The sequence below is a fragment of the Poromitra crassiceps genome, assembly GCF_964638095.1.
Source record: "Poromitra crassiceps genome assembly, chromosome: 26".
Lineage (NCBI taxonomy): Eukaryota > Metazoa > Chordata > Actinopteri > Beryciformes > Melamphaidae > Poromitra > Poromitra crassiceps.
The window spans coordinates 11,548,601-11,570,685 of NC_139640.1; the positions used below are offsets into that span (position 1 = coordinate 11,548,601).

Below are 22,085 nucleotides of genomic sequence, written 5' to 3' on the forward strand. Positions count from 1 at the left end.
ACCCGTCGAAATTAATTGTAGCCGCATTCTTATTTGGATAGGTGTAATATAGAACAATATATAATATAGTTGAGTCACTTGGTCTTTAAAGAAAATAGTTTTAAGAAGTTAATGCTTATCTCAAAATCTATTTTTGTGTGGGTTTGCCTTATCATAAGTCATTATTTGCCCACCTATTTATTTCGCAATAAATCACTGATAACATTCCTAGTTTTGAGATAGCCAAGCAGCTGATCCGCCGAGCGTCATGTCGCTGTGCTGTCGAAGAAAACGCACACAAAACAAATGCGCATGCCTTCATGTTAATGCAAAACTATAGTAATCTGTTCACCCGAACCACCGGAAGTCGTCATCGTTAGCCTACGTCACTTGCTCCAATGCGGAAGAGGACGTCATCGTAAAAGCTGTGAGTTGGAAGGTTTGTGAACTGCGATCAAATAATAGCGATGTTGTGTCCAAATCAGTCATTTGAATGAATGGCACACTTGTCATCGTGTATAGGTGTTTGCCTGGCGATGTAGGACTGGCTTTGCGCTTGTTTAGCTCCATATCCATAGCAGTGATTGTGTTGTTGCATACATGGTAAGCCTGCTACGCTACCGAGAAATCCACATGACTGCATGATACAGTGAAAAGGCAATGTATTTTAAGATGTGTGACTGAGCTATGTGTATGCTGTTCGCTTCGGTTGAAGTCACCTCGAAGTCAGGTCGTGTTTCTGTTCAGTACAATTCGGTTTCTAACGTTTGAGGTTCAAACCTATTCATATTTTTCCAGACTGCTTTAATAAAAGCTTGAAGATGTCGTGGATAAGGGAGGGCGAATTAAACCTGATTGAGAGGATCTCCGCCAACGTCCTGAAGGTAAGCCTACAACCATGCACCTACAACCATGCACCTCGCTGCTAGTAGTAGCGTTAGTAGTAGAACCACTGAGCTACGTTACCTAGCTACATAACAATTGATTGCTACATTAGCAGACAGGAAATGTGTTAGGCTCAAACTGTTCCCTAGCAACAGAGTTCTAGTGGAACCACCTCTACCAGTCTAAAGTCTGGACACAACTGGGTGAATGAATGCAATATTTTTTTCATTATCATAACGCCGTTTTGATCTAAAGGCTTAGACACATAAAAATAACGTTAGTAAAGTTGATGCCTACATTCATTTCTTTCCGAAGCCATTGCCTTTGGATCATCAAGGCAAACGGTGGCTACTTTAAAGATTCTAAAATATAAGATCTTTTTGGGTCCCCGCATAATTCAATTTGTGTTATTACATCGTTTTGATGTCTTATCATCATATAAAAGGGAGCAAGGGGGCTCTGTTTCGCTGTCTGTTTCAATTTGTGTCCCTGTTGATGTCATAGACATTGTAGTCTCGCTAGCCAGCCTCTCTTCCTTTCTGTCAGAGAGTCTGGCGCTGTGGAAACAGGCAACAGGGATCAGCCCGCCCCTGCTCTAAAGCTGCTCTCCCATTCGAGCAGCTGTTTCGGTGGCAGCAGGATATCCGCTTGCAAGCTCTGTCACGCTCTGTTCATTGGCTCCGACCATGTCAATCAGAGCGGCTTCCGCTCCCATGTGTGTCGCTGTAATGGTCCCGCCGAACGCTAACTAGCTAGCGTAGAAAACTAACGGCAGAAACCTACAGGCTAACTCGTTGCTACACGCTGAAAATGGCAAGTTTTGAAGAAAATTTGGATTGTGCAATAAAGAAGGCCTGCTCGGCACAAGTTCCACCCCAAAACTATTTTCCAAGGGCACTAACGCTAAGCACCGCCCAAGACGAGGCTGATTGGTTAACCCAAACAGAGCATTTTTTTCACAATCCCACAATGGAAACCTGCGACGCCAGACTCTCTGACAGAAAGGAAGAGAGGCTGGCTAGCGAGACTATAGACATTGTGACATCATCAGTGACATCATTATTATTGACTAAAATCATCTTATGACATCACTGATGATGTCATAGGCATTGTGACATCATCAGTGGGAGATACCTCTGGATCATCAACTCGAGGTCCTGAGAAAAGGGCAATGACTACTGCTGAGAGAAAGCAAGCTGCATGGACCAGAGGGCGAGCTGCGGGCGTGTGCGAGCTGCAGGGCGGGCTATTCTAAAATGTGTAAACCCAGTAGAAATAAAGAAAAATGCATGTGTCCCAACTTTTGACTGGTGGTGTATATTAACTCAAGCAAGCAGGTAATACTGTATTATTGCATAGCAGGATTGCTGCGTATTACTTGTCACAGTCAGTAGGGCCCATTTCCGCCTTGACTGGCACTGTGTCTCACAGGCAGGTCCGATGCCAAAGCACGTGGCCTTCATTATGGACGGAAACCGGCGCTACGCCCGCAAGAAGAACGTAGAGCGGCAGGAAGGACATATGCAGGGCTTCAACAAGCTGGCAGAGGTGAGGCTGTCTTCCTGAAGGCGGACTATGAAGGCTAATAGCCATTATGCCCAAATGGATTCGTGTGGCTAATATCTGTAAACCTCCCCACCAGACGCTACGCTGGTGCCTGCACCTGAACATCCAGGAGGTCACAGTGTACGCCTTCAGCATCGAGAACTTCAAGCGAGCCAAAGAGGAGGTGGATGGGCTCATGGAGCTGGCCAAGGAGAAGTTTCTCCGGCTGCTAAGTGAACGGTGAGTATCAAGGTTTCTTTAAGACATTTAAAGAAGCTCACAGTTTGCCTGTGGATGCAAATCACATTTTCCACTGTGATTCACAGCTTCCTTCAAATAACATGGAGAGCAACCAGACATCCCTGTACAACACAAGAGCGTTAGAAACAGTGTTGTTCTGCCCATAAGGCTGCTCAGGGTTCCTTAGGGCTGCTCAGGGTTCCATAGGGCTGCTCAGGGTTCCCACGGGTCCTTGATATCCTTGAAAGTGTGTGAGTTTGAAGGGGGGGGGGATCCAAGGCCTTGAAAGTGTATGAAAATAGACATAGCTCATTGAAAGAGCTTGAATTTATATATTTTATGCAAGGATAGAAATTGAAGCTATTTTCATTGCTTTTACATAGATACGTTCCGCTGTCTGCGTCTGGCCTGCCGTCACTGTAGCACAGCACAGTTGAGAAATGTTCACACATTCAAACCTAGTAGTAAACATAGTTGAAGACTGCAGTTGTCAGTCGAAACCGTCAAGGTAAAAAAACATCTACTACACATTTGTCTGTTTAAAAGAAAAAAAAATCATTTGAACTAAAGCGCAAATTATGCTCACGCGAAATCGCCGGCGCTGACTGCGCCGAGGGGGTCGCCGCAGCTGGCCGTCCTATCGGCGCAGCTCGGCGTAGGGGGGCGTGCAGCTCCTCGAAAGTGTGACTCCGCTGCGTCAACTCCTTGTTGTGAGGAATGAGGAAATGCCATTTCCTCATTTAACAGTGCTTGTCCCTCATCTAGCAAAGCCTTCTGCAGGCTCACCGGAATGAGTTTTGAAATGGAGGGACAATAAAATGTCCCCCCACCGACATGATTGCAAGTTCTTGGTAAACGACACGATAACGTCATATGGACATGAGTGTACCACAAGCCACCTAGTGTTTTGGACGTGTACTGCAGCCAACGTGCCGAGTTACGTTTGAGTATGCACAGTCTCGCTGTCGCCGCTCGGCGGCGGCAAGGCTCCAAGTCGAGGCTGCGCAGAACCCTGTCAGCGCCTTAAGAAGACATAATGAACCTGATTGAGCTGTTGTCTATGAGCTTCTGTAAAGCTGCTAGTTCTCATTATAAAATGCTCAGTGTTGTAACAGTAATGAACCTTGATCCGTGTCTCAAACTAGGCCGTGTTGGGTCCTTGAACTTGAGGGAAATGGCCCTGGAAAGTCCTTAGTAATTGAATTTGATGTTTAAGGTGTGGGAACCCTGGCTGGTGTATTAATGCTACAACCAACACTAGAATCCAAATCAAACTAATCCTGAAAACCCCCTGCATTGAAATCTCATATCGTCTCATCGTCTGTGATGTGGAGTAGAGAAAGCCCAACGTGCCTTCAGTGCTTTAGTGTTTAAAATAGGGATGGGGCCGATCCGATCCAATATCTGTATCGGGTGCCGATATTGGCACTAATTCACGGATCGGATCGGAATTATTATTATTTTTTTATTATTATTATTATTTATTTATTTTGCAATTCCAGCGCGGGCCGTCATCCGTTGAGTGCTGCTGCCAGCTAAGGTGTTTTGGTCGTAAAGGCTTTTGAGACATACTTGTGATGAAGGGCTATATAAATAATATACGGTATATAAATATAATATATAAATAAACATGACTAGACTTGACTGGTGTAGGCGTGCTTGCTCCATATTACCATTATTGACATCCAAAACGATGTAATGCTAACCGCTGCATTGATTTAGTCAGATGTGGACTGAAGCCAGAGTGGCCAAGAGTAAGAAGCTGATTTATAGCCAAAAAGCTGCTGGTCCACTCCTTGGCAATAAGAGGATTTCTTTGAGTTGTGAGAGGGCCTTTGACGTTTCCTACAGTGTCCACCAACACTGACGAAGGGCCTTTAAGCAAGGTACTCCGACCTCTCTGAGACAATTCCTTTGTTTAGGCAACGTTCTGTGTATTTAGGACACAAAGCTTTAGACGTGATGTTCCAGCTGACCCGTTTGAATTGTCAGTGATCTTCTCGTTCTCCCTCTTCTTCTTGGTGTTTTTCTCCTCCTAGGGACAACCTGGAGAAGCACGGCGTGTGTATCCGTGTGCTGGGTGACTTGACCAGGCTGCCACTGGACCTTCAGCAGCTCATCGCCAAATCTGTGATGATGACCAGAGCTCACAACAAGTATGCTTTTTATTCATTTGTGCTTCTGTGACTCAGGTGTCGTTCACACCGAATGCGGTTATTTGAGCTGCCAGCATCTTTCTGCAATTCATTCTCTATGTAAGGACACGCTAAGCACGCTCCTCTTTCAAGGAGTGCACCTGGTGGCGTTTAAGCGTTGGTGGCGACTAGTTTTGTTGGCGGAGCGCTCTGGGCGTTTTAAGCTGAAAAAAGTTGAACATTTGGAGGAAAAGCGCGCTGCTCTTCTTTTCACTCCTCCTCCCTCTTCTCCTCAGGGATCCTCAACCTCCGCTGCTCCCAGAATTGGCAATAATCTGGCTTTCATGTTCTCTTGTAACCTTACAAATGTGCTAAGCAAGGTCCAACAGTGGTTGCAAGATACGTACCTGCTGCTAAACACAAATAAAACGGTATGTATGATGTTCAGCAAACGACCAGTTGGCATCACCCGGTCCAATGTGTTTCTGGGGGGGGGGAGGAACTGGAACTAGCCTCCCAGTTCAAGTACCTCGGGGTCATCTTGGACTCGAACCTATCCTTCAAGAAACACACCAAAAAGGTTAAACGAACAATTAATTTCAATCTAGTTAATTTTAGACAAATTCGACCTTTCCTAACCACTGATGCAGCAAAATCGTATCTTCACTGCATGATATTCTCCCACATTGAATACTGTTTCACAAACTGGTCGTTCGCAGGTGCCACTGTCATAAAACCCATTGAACAACTTTACCATAGAGCCATCAAGGTATTTGCTAGAAAACCATTGTCATACCACCACTGTAACATTCTGGAACAACACCGCTTTTTGACCTTTGAGAATATCAAGGTCTTTAAGAGTGCATGTTTCTTCTACAAATGCCTTCATGGATTAGCTCCCCCGCCCTTCAATGAATTCATTCACAGAAACAGAACTAGTGGACTTGGCACCAGGTCTGAAACTAGAGGTGACTGTAAGGTCCAGCGCAGACTGACCACGTTTGGTCAGAACGTCCTCTCAGTTAAAGGCAGCTAAACGTGGAACAGTCTGCCAGTCCCCATAAGGGAAAGTCCCTCACTTGCCACTTTTAAGGGTTCACTGAATAAATGGCTGAAAAGCCACCAGTCCTGTGGCCACTGGTAACAAGGTCAATTTCTGAACTTATTTTTATTTCTTTATTTTTTTATTCTCTTCCTTTTAATGTATACTGTTGTGTTTTTTGAGTGTAGTACTGCTGCTTGTGTTTTGCTGTTTTGCACATGTATACTTGTCTTACGGGTGTAAAGCACTCTGATGCCTGTGTTTGTTGTTTTATATATTCTGTTTTTATGTTTTTGTGTTTTATGTTTTGGGGACAACGGATGGAAAATAGCCTTGTGCTAAATCCGGCGATTTTTACACTTTTATTATGTTCCAGATGTTTTTATCTGTTCCATGGTTATTGTGTTCATTAATTTTGCATTGTCCCGTCAAAATAAATCAATCAAATCAAATCAAATCAGTAACACCATCAAACAGACGAAACCAGCTGGCTACCGTCCGTGTGGTCGTTGTGTCCTAAACTGTACTGCACGCGACTGCAGGGGGAAACAAAACAAAGCACACACAAAACGCTCCGCGCGCTGTGTTTTGTGGGCAATGGAAGCGCTCTCGACATGATTTCCAAAGCGTTCACACACGTCCTGTGTGAACGCCGCCTCAACCACCTTCACCACCCTACGACATGTTCCCCATCTGACAAATGTACACAATACACATAACATCTACAATAACACACAATACACATAACATCTACAATAACACACAATACACATAACATCTACAATAACTAGGGATCGGCATTTTAAGTAATTTCAATATTCAAGTAATCTCCTTCTATTATAAATGAGTAACCGGGTACTTGAGGCGGGGGGGGGGGGTTTGGGCTCTTCACATACACTGTTTTTTGCATGGAAAAAGCACTGCCTGGCTTTTGGTGAGGAGAAAGTACGTACTGTATGTCTAATGTTTAATTGTATGTTTAATAAGGAATATGCTATTTGCACCTGTATGTCAAATACGCCAAATTTAAAATGTTTAAGCACGTCTAAAGTATGCACACGACATGTGCACCTATGTGCAGTGAATATGCCACAATAGTAACATTATGAACAAGTACTCGAGCACACAAATACTACAAATACAAATGAGTAAATATTCTGTCCTATTCTCGTGCTGCAGATGTTTCCTGAATGTGTGCTTCGCCTACACCTCAAGACATGAAATCACCAACGCAGTGCGGGAAATGGCCTGGGGAGTGGAGCAGGGCCTGATCAAATCAAGGTGAGGATCAGATGGAGTTTAGCCTGGGGAGTGGAGCAGGGCCTGATCAAATCAAGGTGAGGATCAGATGGAGTTTAGCCTGGGGAGTGGAGCAGGGCCTGATCAAATCAAGGTGAGGATCAGATGGAGTTTAGCCTGGGGAGTGGAGCAGGGCCTGATCAAATCAAGGTGAGGATCAGATGGAGTTTAGCCTGGGGAGTGGAGCAGGGCCTGATCAAATCAAGGTGAGGATCAGATGGAGTTTAGCCTGGGGAGTGGAGCAGGGCCTGATCAAATCAAGGTGAGGATCAGATGGAGTTTAGCCTGGGGAGTGGAGCAGGGCCTGATCAAATCAAGGTGAGGATCAGATGGAGTTTAGCCTGGGGAGTGGAGCAGGGCCTGATCAAATCAAGGTGAGGATCAGATGGAGTTTAGCCTGGGGAGTGGAGCAGGGCCTGATCAAATCAAGGTGAGGATCAGATGGAGTTTAGCCTGGGGAGTGGAGCAGGGCCTGATCAAATCAAGGTGAGGATCAGATGGAGTTTAGCCTGGGGAGTGGAGCAGGGCCTGATCAAATCAAGGTGAGGATCAGATGGAGTTTAGCCTGGGGAGTGGAGCAGGGCCTGATCAAATCAAGGTGAGGATCAGATGGAGTTTAGCCTGGGGAGTGGAGCAGGGCCTGATCAAATCAAGGTGAGGATCAGATGGAGTTTAGCCTGGGGAGTGGAGCAGGGCCTGATCAAATCAAGGTGAGGATCAGATGGAGTTTAGCCTGGGGAGTGGAGCAGGGCCTGATCAAATCAAGGTGAGGATCAGATGGAGTTTAGCCCGTCACTATATCCCAGTGACGCATAATGTGACATGAATAAACGCTGCAGCCCGTCTGGTATTCAACCAACTCAAATTCTCTCATGTGACTCCCCTCCTCTGGGACCTTCACTGGCTTCCCATCTCGGCACGCATTCAATTCAAGACACTGGTTCTGGCCTACAGGGCAGTACACCAGACAGCTCCTCTGTACTTACAATCTATGGTCAGGTTCCAAATCTCTCACCGTTCCCTCCGCTCCTCCACCAGTGCAGGACGCCTCGCCCCTCCTTCGCTACGGGGGCTCAAAAGTCGCTCATCCCGTTCGCGACTCTTCTCGTCCCTGGCACCTCAATGGTGGAATGAGCTTCCACCTTCAGTCAGGACGGCTGAATCACTGCTGATCTTTCGGGCTCCATCTGGGCCCTTCTTGAACTAACTTCTCTCTCTTAAAAAAAAACAAAAAAAAAACACTAACCTTAACTTGTACCACTATTCCTTCAGAAGTTGTAGTTGTCATAGACTGTGTTGCATAGTTAATTGCTCTATTGTTGACAAGAATGTGTTATTGTAAGTCGCTTTGGATAAAAGCGTCTGCCAAATGACGTAATGTAATCAAAGAAAATGTTGGATCCACTTGCTCTAACTGTCAGCTTGTGTTTGTGTGCTGCTCAGTGATGTGTCAGAGGCGCTGCTCAGTGAGTGTCTGTACAGCAATAACTCTCCCAACCCTGACCTGCTCATCCGCACCTCTGGAGAGGTGCGCCTCAGCGACTTCCTCCTCTGGCAGGTATGGTTGGGACTTCCTCCTCTGGCAGGTATGGTTCGGTTGGGACTAATGGTTGGGACTAACCTCATATAGCCTAAATTGTCCGCATAGGAAAAATAATGGTGAGCTCAGTGGACATGAGATTTTAGGATTTCAGGTCTTCTGGACTCATTTCAGGTCTTTCTGAAATGAAAGCTGGGTATGTCTATTTTTCCTGCTTTTGTGTCTCCCTGATCACATCCTTAAAGGACCATTTTGTTTTTTCCAACCTGGACCCTATTTTCCACACTGTACTGTATGTGTCTAATACAGAGGTTCTCAAATGTTTTTCAGCCAAGGACTCCTTACAAGATAGAAAATATAGCGGGGACCCCCTCATTCTGATTTGTGATTTTGGGCTAAGCTTAATTGTTTCCACGGTAACGTGCTTGACTTTTAAATTGATAGGTTTGTTAGATTAGAATGTAATCCATGAACCATTTTAGATTCAAAGCGTACAAGTTTTTCGTTGAACTATGAAGCTTTTGCAACAAAAAAAAGCGTTATATTTTTATTTTCCTGAAAACTTTTCGCAACTCAGGCAAAGTGCTACGGACCCCCATTTGCGAACCGCTGGTCTAAGGGACTCATCGTGACGTACTCACACCGAGATAGCCGTGTTTACAGAAGAGCAATATCGTCAAACAACTACCAGTTGTAACCCAGTCGGGCATTTGCGCACCATCATTCCACGTTCGCTAAAACTGCTTGTTTTGCCGAAGGGAGACTCAAACTGTCATTATAGTGTCTGGCTACATGGAAACCACTCTATACATGAATATTATTCTCCGGGGTTTACTGTCAGACAGAGAAAAGGCGAGGAGAGAGAGAGAGAGAGAGGAGCAGGCAGTGGCAGAAGCTCACTCTCTCATCAACAGCGCTGTGCTGGAGACAATTCTCCTCTCTCTGTCTCTCTCTCTCTCTGTCTCTCTCTCTCTCTGTCTCTCTCTCTCTCTCTCTCTCTCTCTCTCTCTCTCTCTCCTCCTGCCTGTCCACGCCCATTTTCTCTGTCTGACAGTAAACCCCCCTGAGAGTAATATTCATGTATATGTATAGAGTCGTTTCCATGTTGCCAGACACTATGATGACAGTTTGAGTCTCCCAGCTATACCTACGCTATATGAGGAACCAAGATTGTCTCTATTTCAGTTCATGCAAAATAAGAAACCTGAACTATTTTGGTCAGGAGATGATGCTAAGTTGGAATGGCTATTCAGAGATGAAGTCTTCAGTTTGGCCAGGTTTATTGGGGGAGCTTGGAAACTCAGAATGGAGAAGTTGTTCATCTGAATATATATACAACTCTGTCTTGTCTTGTTTATGTTTGAGCTTTTTGTAGCTTGTTTGTTGATTTGTTTGTATTGTTGAACTTGAATGATTTGTGTCTTGTAAGCCCAGATGGGCTGGGCACCATGAATATGGTGCATGACACAGAAATAAAACTTATCTATCTATCTATCTATATATCCCAGCGGTAAAACAAGCAGTTTTAGCGAACGTGGAATGACGGTGCGCAATTGCCCGACTGGGTTACATTGGTAGTTGTTTGACGTGCTGTAAACAAGGCTATAGTATAAACTTTATTCCAGACTCAGGTGCATATAAAATACGTACAAAAGCACAGACAGTACAATAAAAAACAACACAACAAATAGGTTTAAAACACATGCAGGCAGCTATTCCAGTGCTTCCAGAAGTGTGACGTAAATTTTGTGTCACCTTGTGCAGGCCCCGCTAGGGCCATAATTCTTTGACTGGCTAAGTTAAGCCAGTTAAATTAGCCAGTTAACTGTTAATTAGGCAGTTAAATTAGTCGACACATAAAACTGTAAATAAACGTTCTCAGAACAGCATGGAAAGTGGGCACATTACTGCTTACAAACATATGGCTTGCACTTGTCCATCTTGGACCCCCCGATTTTTTATCCCCCATTAGTGCTAATTTTAATTTATTTGTCCTGGTTGCTGCTCCACCCTCTGCCGATCTGGGGAGAGCCGAAACTGGCTCCATGCTTCCTCCAAGACATGGGCAGTTAGCCAGCCGCTTCTTTTCACCTGACAGAGGAAGCTTAACCGGTAGGACATAGCACGTGGGAGGTTCACGCTATTCCAACCAGTTCCCCTCCCTCCGAACAGGCGCCCTTAAAGGCCAGGGGCCGGTTGCACCAACTGGTCTTACACTGGTCTTAAGCTAAGTTGGTCGTAACTTTACGACCTAACAGCTACGCCGGTTGCACCAAGACGGCTTAAGCCTTCTTTTCACTACGCCCAGGCGTAACTCCTACGCCTGGTCAGGAGGAGGCGTAGAGCCTGCCTGTAACAGAGATCTCCGTGTCTTATCAGCGGAGACCGTTTTGAGTCCTTACCCTCATCGTCGTAACACAGCCAGTTCTCCATCTTTTGAAGCATGATGTTAGATTACAACGAGCTAGTTGTGTGGCTTAGCCTTCCAAAATGTTGCCGTTAATTTTTTAGAATGTAATACATAGAATTGGGAACGTTACATTCAATTTCATTCAGACTGTCTTTCTGGCTCAATCGCCGCCATTTTTCCCCCGGAGCGAGGGAGGGTGGGAGGAGGGAGGGTGTTTTACAGTAGTGGCTGAGAGAGCGTAGTGGCACAGTGCTCCAATCAGGTCGCGAGGCACATTTTTTGCAACATCATCCAATCAGGGTGCATTCCCTGGCAATTCACATGGACGCGCATTGCTACGACCAGCATAGTTAAGACCAGACGTAAGCCGTGTTGGTGCAACAGGCAGACTGGTCTTAACTAAGACCGACGTAGGAGTTACGACCAGGCATAGTTAAGACCAGTTGGTGCAACCGGCCCCAGAGGAGGAACCACATCAGCAACCAGGATATTGCATGTTTTGGTGAAGGGGGTTCCTATATGAAGGAAACCCCCGAGATGGAAAATAAAGCTGATGTTCAAAGTACCTTGAGGATTTTTCAAGTTGTGAATTAAGTCAAATTTCTCTCTTGATTACAAAGGTGGAAAATACAACTGTTTTTAACTGGGTGTTTACTGATTAAATGTTTAAGCTCCCCACAAATGCAGATGTTTTTTTAAATATATAACCAATTGCAAATTATTACAATTACCAAACAGATAAAAAGTAGATTATTATATTGAAATGTTATTTTAGATTTAGAATGTTAATTTGCTATAAAACACAATACATATTAATGTGATTCCACAACGTTTATTTTTGGCCCTCGGCCCTCCACCCAGATTGAGTTTTGGCCCTTCATGGGAAAGAATTTGGGCACCCCTGGTCTATAGTTTTCTATGCTAGATATCTTACCAGTTTTGTCTTTGACAACAGGTACCAAGACTACAGCAAGCACTGTCTGGCAATACTCCATGCATTAAAAATCCAGTAAAACATAAAGCAATCAACACTGAGACTCTGCTGCTAGCATCTTTTAGATGCTCTGCTGCTATTTGATCAGGGCCACATGCTTTGTTCAGTGATCATTTCTCTACAGCATAACCTACCTCATCTGGTCTAATAACCACACCATCATGGTGAGGAACATCTCCAACAAAAAAATGCATCACCACTAACACAATTAAAAACATCACAGTAATGTTTCCTCCATAACTCAGCAACATTCTCAGATCCAGATATCCCAGAGATGCTAGATGGTAAAGGCATCTTACTGTTATTAATAACTTTAACTTCTTTCCAGAATTCATACGAGTTATTCTGCTGAAGCTTTTTTGGCCATTGAATTAGACCTCATTGCATCCTCATTTCTTTTTATAAATCGTACGGCATACTTAAACCTAGCATTCGCTAGTTTCTTCCTTTCGCACTCGGGGCCATGCCTAGCCTTTCCTGATGTCTGCCAGTTATTGAAGGCTTCTTTAGCTTCCGCATGTAATTCACGCACATTATTCATTCCACCCAGGACTTATATTATGTTTAACCCTTTTTTGACAGAATGACTTACTGTCATTCACTAGACACTTCACAGTGGTTTCATACATGGTACACAGATCCTTATTATGTGTTTGGTTCTTACAGTTAATGTTACTACATATTACAGCCTCAATTGGTAGATCAATGTTACTAAGGATATAATCAGTCAGAGACCTGTAATGTCTAAGGTCATCACCAGTAAGGCTCATCCAGTCTAATTTCCTACTCTGCTCAAGATTATTAATACTGTTACATTCAGGTAGACTACCAACATTTAACATCATGGAGACAGGAATAGGATCTGTTGTAGCAAATCCATACAGTATTACAACATTTTCCAACATTTGCTATCTAGGTGAGTACTAAAAAAAAATGATTATTAAATTATCCTTTAAATGAGGATAAGGAGGGTTTAACATCAGGGCCCAGTTGGACAAAGCACCTTAGGTTAAGATTTCCCTTAGAGTCAGAGTTAAGGTGTCCATAAAATTGAATCGGCTGCACAAAACACTCTTAAATCTTCTCCATAAGGTTACGCATTTTAAAGAAAAAAAAATCACAAGTTTTAAGGGTGTTTTGTGCAGCCGATTCTATTTTATGGACACCTTAACTCGGACTCTAAGGGAAATTTTAACCTAAGGTGTTTTGTGCAACTGGGCCCTGGTCTATAATGTAGCATTGCTTTAAAATGTCAGTGTTAAAATGATTGATATTTCCTACAAGAAGACATGTTGATACCCATACCTTTGCAACAGTGTAGCTGTACCCATAGCAACATACATGCTATGTGTACCCATAGCAACATACATGCTATGTGTACCCATAGCAACATACATGCTATGTGTACCCATAGCAATATACATGCTATGTGTACCCATAGCAACATGCATGCTATGTGTACCCATAGCAACATACATGCTATGTGTACCCATAGCAACATACATGCTATGTGTACCCATAGCAACATACATGCTATGTGTACACATAGCAACATACATGCTATGTGTACCCATACCAACATACATGCTATGTGTACCCATAGCAACATACATGCTATGTGTACCCATACCAACATACATGCTATGTGTACCCATAGCAACATACATGCTATGTGTACCCATAGCAACATACATGCTATGTGTACCCATAGCAACATACATGCTTATGTGTACCCATAGCAACATACATGCTATGTGTACCCATAGCAACATACATGCTTATGTGTACCCATAGCAACATACATGCTTATGTGTACCCATAGCAACATACATGCTATGTGTACCCATAGCAACTACACTAGTACACCTCAAACAACTTATGTTGCTCAAACTATTGATGATAAAATATGATTTTTAAACCAGGCTTTCAGTCAACAATGTATTCCTGCCAGTTGAACCTGAATCAGCTGCTGTACCAAACTCCTGCCGAAAGCCTGAACTGAATTTTCAAGTCAAGTAATTTGATCATTAGCACTCGGAAATTCCAATAGATTTCAATTTATTTTCAATGATGAGGTCACAGAAATGGACCTTTTAAATGTTTCGGAGCACCCCAGAAGCTCACTAGGCTTGACTCACAATCATCTCAATCTGAATATGAAAACAAAAATAACTTGAGATAAACACTTGGAACAGTGGGACAAAATACAAGGTCTATGACATATTAACCGGATGGACCGCAGTCTACTGTATATGATCTGTCAAATTCTCAAACATTTGACCAGTAAGTCCTGAGATGTTGAGATATTGATTAGATGTTCTCTTCTGTCCTGCAGAGCTCCCACTCATGTCTAGTGTTCCAGTCTGTCCTGTGGCCAGAGTACTCCTTCTGGAACCTGTGTGATGCCATTCTCCAGTATCAGTTCAATTACAGATCCATTCAAGTAAGCCTGCATTTCCATTAGTTTGTGAATCTGCATTGAAAGAGAATATTATCAGACCAATGCAGATTCTTATATTTGCAACAACTAACAAATATATTTGAAGAAGAACGAGCAACATATCTTGGGGAATCGTACATATTGAAACAGTCATGTAGCCTTCTGTCTCACGCTGTATAAAAGCCCTGACACACCAAGGCGATTTGAACGTATGAACATTTCACATCACGATTATCGTGAACAAAATTATCACAGTTATCGTATTATCACGGTATTAGTAAAAAATTGCTGAACATTTTCAAAAAGTACTTAGAGACTCAGTGAAATCATTTTACAACGTTTTATATTGAAAACTCAAATCCAAAAAGGATTGATACACTCACTGACATCATTTCTCCAAGGCTGCGCATCTGCATCTTGGAAACTGTTGCCAACTTTGGTTGATGATGGACAGTATTTATCATGTTTTTCAACGCACTGTAATCACGGTAACACGGTAATCACGGTACCACGGTTTTAATGATAATGTTAATTTGAAACGGTACGGTTATCGTAAGGAATTTTATCACGGTTATCATTCAAACTGGTTATCGTAACATCCCTAGTCGCCCTCGTCGTTGTCAGCGGCTTTTTCGTCCAGTTCGACATGTCGAATCGCCGTCAGTGAGAGAAATCACTGCCTGCTGGTCAGCAAAGTGAATCAGGCCATTTTTCAACTTCATCTCATCTGATCATTCCAATACACACGTTTTCAGTGACGTGGCCTCGGGGGAGTCCCTTGAGCCTGTCACTGTACAATCTGAGAAACCAGAGTCTTAGGCGGCGTTCACACCAAAAGCGTTTTTTTCAGTCAGAACGCTATGAAAATCATGTTGAGAGCGCTTCCATTGTGCACAAAACACAGCGCATGGAGCGTTTTTTTTGCGCTCCGTTTGTTTTCCCCTGCAGTCGCGTGCAGTACGGATCAGAACACAACGACCACACGGACGGTAGCCAGCTGGTTTTGTCTGTTTGATGTTGTTCACTGTCAACATGAAAGCCAGATTATTGCTAATTCTGGCAGCAGCGGAGGTTGAAAATCCCTCGGGAGGAGAAAAGGTAGGGTTTAGAGTGAAAAAGACGATCAGGGCGCTTTTCCTCAATGTTCAACTTTTTTCAGCTTAAAAACGCCCACAACACTCCTCCAAAAACAACAGACGCCACCAGCGCTAAACGCCAGGTGCGTTCATTAAAAGAGGAGCATGTCTAGCGCGTCCTTACATAGAGAATGAATTGCAGAAAGACGCTGGCAGCTCCAAAAACGCGACAAACGCGAAAAACGACTAATAAGACTCTGGGACCGACGGCTGTGTTTCCAGTGTCGAGCTTCCGTAAGGCACGCCATTGTTTCCGGCCGGGACACACCAGAAGCATCTCCGAAGCAGAAGCGTCAAGCAGGAAGCCTTGCCATTCACACCAGACGCGTGCTCTGTTTTGCTCCGCCCCTCGCTTTGTTTTGCCCCCCGCACCGGTCACAACTTGTATTGACTTCATGCCTGGCTGCACGTCACGCGTCAAAAATAGATCAGACACTGAAACTATCGCTGCAGGTGGCGTGAGGTGAGGCAGCGCGGCCGCTGCCGTCAGTTTCCCTGCTAACAAGGACTTTGAAATGAAAATGCCTCCGCGCGGCGTTGCTTCAGCCTCGCATACGCTTCTGGTGTGTTTGGGGTGTCAAAGTTTACAGTCCGATTGATGCGAGAATGGAGTTGGAGTTGATCGATCAATACTTTTTGTAGGTTTTATATTTCGACTAATCTCTATAAATAGGTAACTGGAAATGGCGGCAGTCCTCATCCTGTACGCATCATGCGTTAAAATAATTTTTACTGTACATTAGCACCGTCACTCATTGTCACTAATGTTTCCCCCTGTGCAGCAGGACCATTCCTGCACTGCCGCAGCACATCTGCCCGACACTTTAAGCGCAAATTATGCTCGAGCGAAATCGCCGGCGCTGACTGCGCCGAGGGGGTCGCCGCAGCTGGGCGTCCTATCGGCGCAGCTCGGCGTAGGGGGCGTGCAGCTCCTCGAAAATGTCACTCCGCGGCGTCAACTCCTTGTTGTGAGGAATGAGGAAATGCCATTTCCTCATTTAACAGTGCTTGTCCCTCATCTAGCAAAGCCTTCTGCAGGCTCACCGGAATGAGATTTGAAATGGAGGGACAATAAAATGTTCCCCCACCGACATGATTGCAAGTTCTTGGTAAACGACACGATAACGTTTTGAACATGTACCGCATCCAACGGGCTGAGTTAATGTTCGAGTATGCACAGTCTCGCTGTCGCCACAAGGCTCCAAGTCGAGGCTGCGCAGAACCTTGTCAGCGCCTTTAGCTGTGCACACATGCTGTTGTAGTTCAGCAGCCACTCTGCCAATTCTACTTGTAGCAACACTTGGTACTTCAGACAGGACGCAAAGTGAACAATTACTGCAGATTTGTGGCAGTTGGCCCCTGCACACCAAGAAGCAAAGCCTTATTACTCCATGTGGGCCTGCAGCTCTCCTGCTCTACAGGAGGAGGAGAAACAACCCTGTGGAAACAGGTTGTAGGCTGCTTACATTACTTTCCCACGGTCACATCTGGGATTCACTTTAATCTACCTCTGTACCTCATATAAAGGCAGTCAGGTGTATTCTTTTATTTATTTATTTAGCCTTTATTTAAACAGGTAAAAACACGTTGAGACCGAGGTCTCATTTTCAAGTGTGACCTGTATTTATTTTCAAGTGTGACCTGTATTTGTTACCTCAGCCGGAGTTGTGACATTTGATCAAGCATGAATTAGTCAAGCCTAAGGCTATGTTCACACCGGGCACCCAAGCCTTGCCTACGCCTTGCCTTTACCCACGCTTTTAAATAGGCGTCCTTTTTAGTCAATGAGGCTGTGTACACCGGGCGCCTCAACGTGAACCCTGCGTGTACCCACGCCTCGCCTGAGCTGCGCCGATTTTATCGTTTAGGCGCGAGTTCTATTTTCAAGCCGACTAGGCGCGTGAAGGCAGACTTCTTCTGTCAAGCCATGAAGGAAAAACGCGACAATATCCGTGGGAAATGGCAAAGTCAACTGAATTTCAAAATAAAATGGTGTTACTACAACAGTGTTGAGCAGAGAGAGAGAGAGGGAGAGAGTGATTGACGGGTGGCTATCACGTAGGGCTTTCTCCCCGTCGGTAAACAAATCTTCAGGAGAGAGAATAGCGACCGAAGAAGCAAGATGGACAATGAAAAGTTATGACTATGACAATAGTGACCCAAGAAGGAGACCTGGTTATACATATCCAGCATCAATAGCACATTAAATATATCAGATTTATTTCACCTACCCATGATAATTCGGGACCACACGTGACAAAAAAAAACACTCGGGAGAGAGGAGAGGCGCTTGTGACTGGGCTCAGGTTCAGCGTGGAGGCGTGCAGTGTGATCGCAAAAGCGTGTGATAGGTTCACGCCCAGCTCAAGGTATGTAGGCGTAGGTTGAGGCAAGGCAAGGCGTAGATGCCCTGTGTGAACGTAGCGTAATGTCTCTCCGTCACCGCGGGGGCGGTGCTCACGCGTACTATGAAGTAGGATCCTGCCGGCGTCGCTGTGGGACGTCCCACACCAGAAACCCTGTCCCAGAGTCTTATTAGTCAGACTGACTCTGGGTGCCCAGCTCGGTCGCTGTATGACATCACCCAATTTGTGCGGTTTCGCCGTATTTTTCACCTCCGCCTCTTCTTCCACAAGCAAAAGACCGATGGCTGAAAACGCCGGTGCCATTTGCAACTTTTATTAGACATTATGCTTGATTTAGAAGTAGCTCTATTACAAAACCATCGAAGTCGTGAGCGAGAGTGGTGTGAAAATTGTAGGCGAACGCCGCTTTGTTTCGTGTATCTGGTTTCACAGTCCATGGTCTCACGCAGGCGCAGAACGTACGTGCTATTTGACCGTCGGCTGTAGTCTTTGTGGTGTTCCTTTGCCCCTGTGTGTCTGGGGCCTAACATGTTGAAGTCAGTATGTGCTGTGACTCTTGAAGATGTCAACATCCATTAGACAGTTAGTAGACGGACAAGCCCGTCTTTTATTGTCAGACGAACACACGAACACATGCATGCGGCCACAACACACACTCATGCTGACGGTGGCCGGTGAAAAGTGTCCTCTGCATTTAACCCATCCAGGCATGTCCTTTCCTCCGGGGGGCAGGCCAGGAGCAGTGGTCACTTTCTCATACAGCGCCTGTTGACCAACTTCGGGTGTTGTCGTCACTGGTCGGATGACGATGACGATCTGATCTTCTGCATGTTTTTAGTGGGGGGTGATGTACAGAGGAACCCCCCTGGGGGAGCACGGGGAGAACATGCAAACTCCACACAGACAGAAAGGCCCTTTCGACGAGATAGCCCACCTGGGCAGTAGGCACTGAAGATATGGGGGGGAACACAACCACAGCGCCCACAGCGTCCCAAGCGGGAATCGAACTCAGGACCTTCTAGCTGTGAGGCGACAGCGCTACCGACTGCGCCACCGTGCCCCAGTGTCACCAACACAAATTACCGCAGCGTTTTTTTGACTTGATTAGTAAAGTGATCCTGACTTGTGTATCTGATCTGTATCTGATCTGTGTGACGTTTCAGAAAGCCAGAGACCTCCACCTGGAGGAAGAGGGCCTGCAGCAGCTGGAGCAGGACCGCGTCTGTGTAGCAGAGCTCCTGGAGCACCGCGAGGGCAACGGAAAACCGCCCGACGCCCAGAGGAGACAGGAGACGCTGCAGCACTACACCGCCCGCCGCGAGGAGCGAGTTCACCACTTCCTAGACGCACTTAAGCACAAGAGAGACTCTTTCATCACTGACTTGTCCAGCCAAGCCATCCTGGCCTAGTAGGGAGAAGTTCTCCAGAGAACAAGACCCTCATGTTAAAGTGGGGACAAACCCCTCTGCTTTCCTCTTCCGAGAAGGGCTTCTATGGAAAAGAGAAGATTAAGAACTGGAAACAGTTTCTTTTTGTATTACTGATTTATACAAAGACCAGAGGGTAATTTTACCCCTATGGGGCTGTACTAGTAGAATGGGGATATTTATGTTTATTGATTTAAAACAAGAAAAATCTAATGAACGGAAATGTCTGGTCAAGATGTAGCTTAAAGTCGAGCTGAACCCAAAAATGACTTTTCTTTTCTTTTAGTTCAAATACCTGCGTATGCAGTGCACCTATTTAATAATGTATGCAAAAAAAATCACAAAAATCTAATTTATTTCGTTGTTCACACTTTTTAACATCAAAAGTTCATTTTTCAAGATTTCATTCATAACAGTAATCTACAGTTTGCTGACATCACCTAGTACTATCAAATTTCTAACCCATTTCAACCAATCATGTCACGACATGGCAGCTGTCAATCAAATCTTCATTTCAGGATCATTTTCTCTTCAAAAATGAAGGGGAAAATGGCGCCTAGTGCCTGTCATCTGGCAGAATTTCTAGCCCATAAACTAACTACTAACTTGACCAATTATGCAAACTAAATCAAATAATAATGTCTAAGAATGCAAATAAATGTAACTGGCTCGTTAAAACTTGCATTCCAGGAATATTATTTACTGCAATAACGATAATGGCGCGCACCTCCGAGAGCGTGGTTGTCAGGGGTCGCACCTCGGAGATTCCAGGCCGACGGGCTGCACTCTCCGCTCCGGCAGCTGGCTGCCTGTGGCTCGCTGAGCTCCACTCAGCCACTAACCTCGCGTCAGCAGGCTCTTCCCAAGGGGAGCGCCACAACACGCTGAATCCCACTCGATTTGGAGGCGGAACACGCCAGGATTGGCCAAAGCCCAATCCAGTCCCCAGAATTGTCAAATAAAATCATCGACATGATACTATGACCCGCCTCTCAACCTGTCATCTCAGACAAATTATGTTTTCAGTCTGAAACGGACTCTGACGCACGTGACGAACGGGTTCACTTCGACTTTAATGATTAGTAAGTTGTGTAAATTTTGTGTCAAATGCATGCCATTGATTGGAAAGATAAAGTTCTGTGAGCCAATGGCCCAGCTGTCTTTTGGATGTTTTCCAAAGCAGTTAGCCAGAGAAATATGAACCAGTATTTTTGCATTCTTGTCGTGGCCCAAAGAAAACAATCTCAGTGTCATGTGTTGAGTCTAATGTGGATGACATAAAAAAGAAAAACTATATCTTGACCAGCTTTCTTAGTCCGAATAAAGTTGTGATTAGTTGTATGTCAATGTTATTAAAAGATGTATGATTCGCTTCTTAGTACTTTTGCCACATGTTCAAAGTTATTTCAATTTTTTTTATGGCTGTCCTCAGTTATGCCAGTTCTCACCACCTTCTGGCCAAATGGACTTATTTACATAGGCTACTAACTTGTAAACAATATTTTGCAACGCGTCATCAGTCATGCTTCTAGCAGGATTCTCAACCTTATCTATATCGAGGACCGCTAAGGAAGTCCATATTAGTGCCACAGGCCCTCATTTGATGTAACTCAGTCTGTCTGACCCAAATCTGAGCATATTTTTTATTGTTAGATACTATTTTGTCCAGAATTCTACGACTGTAGGTAGAGAGATGACGGTAAACCTGGTCAAAATAGTTATTCCTCAACATCAGGGATGCTCAACTTGCTTTGTCCGGGTTAGTTAATTATAGTTCTCTAATTATAAATGAAATAGTGGTGAAGTTGCTGGGGAACATCTGGAACCCCCTCAATGACCCCTGGTTGGTCCCCATACTAAAACCTGGTGGTCCCCATACCAAAACAGTGGAGACCTGGATTGAGAACCACTGCCCATGGGAAACCAAATTAGCACAATAGTTGATGCCAAACCTGAGGCGAAACCAGAAAGGTTTCAACCCTACAGGTTTGAGAGCAGACCCACACCATTCAGGCATCAATGTACATTACAGTAAAGTAAATAAACATTTTAAAACAGGGAATAGGCTTTGGTTTGATATGTTGATCTACTAGTTGTATCTTTTATTGAGTGTAAATTTGCAAAACCGATTAGTTACAATGGGTTTAGTTTTTAGAATGTAAACAGCACATAGTATTTACAAGAATCAGTCAGTCTAAAAGGCTGGTAAAAAAAAAATAGACAATTCAATTTTATTCCAGACACTTAGGAAGGTCCATAGGAGAACATAACACTATACAATACAAAACGTAGAAAAAATATAAAAACAACAGACCTTGATATCAAGATTACAGTCATACATAGAGGCTGTTTTGCCAATGTTGCCACACTTATACACAACAGTCCCGTTTACCAGTAAGTGAACTGGTGACTATTTACCGTCTGTGGAACTAACTGAAAGTAAAAACAGCTCTATCTGGCGCCTATTTTATTATTTTGAATTACTGTACTTGAACAACCCTAAGGAATAATGCGACTGCGCCCCCTAGCGACATCGATCAGTATTTTCCATTTCCACGGGACTGCCTCTTTAATAAAATGGGTGGCGCCTGCGAGCATGTGACACATTTGCATCCAATGACCGACTCGGAAATACAAAACCGGTTCG

General features: G+C 44.5%; 1 protein-coding gene across 1 annotated transcript; it reads left to right on the top strand.

Annotated features, from left to right (window-relative positions):
• Positions 1–393: 393 nt before the first annotated feature.
• On the top strand, positions 394–20,872 carry dhdds (dehydrodolichyl diphosphate synthase). Its single transcript, XM_083661242.1, has 9 exons — positions 394–418; positions 778–863; positions 2,296–2,412; positions 2,507–2,649; positions 4,689–4,805; positions 7,006–7,107; positions 8,569–8,683; positions 14,405–14,512; positions 19,175–20,872. Exons 2-9 carry the CDS (start codon positions 801–803, stop codon positions 19,418–19,420), a joined length of 1,011 nt encoding a protein of 336 aa, XP_083517368.1. The 5' UTR covers positions 394–418; positions 778–800; the 3' UTR covers positions 19,421–20,872.
• Positions 20,873–22,085: the final 1,213 nt, after the last annotated feature.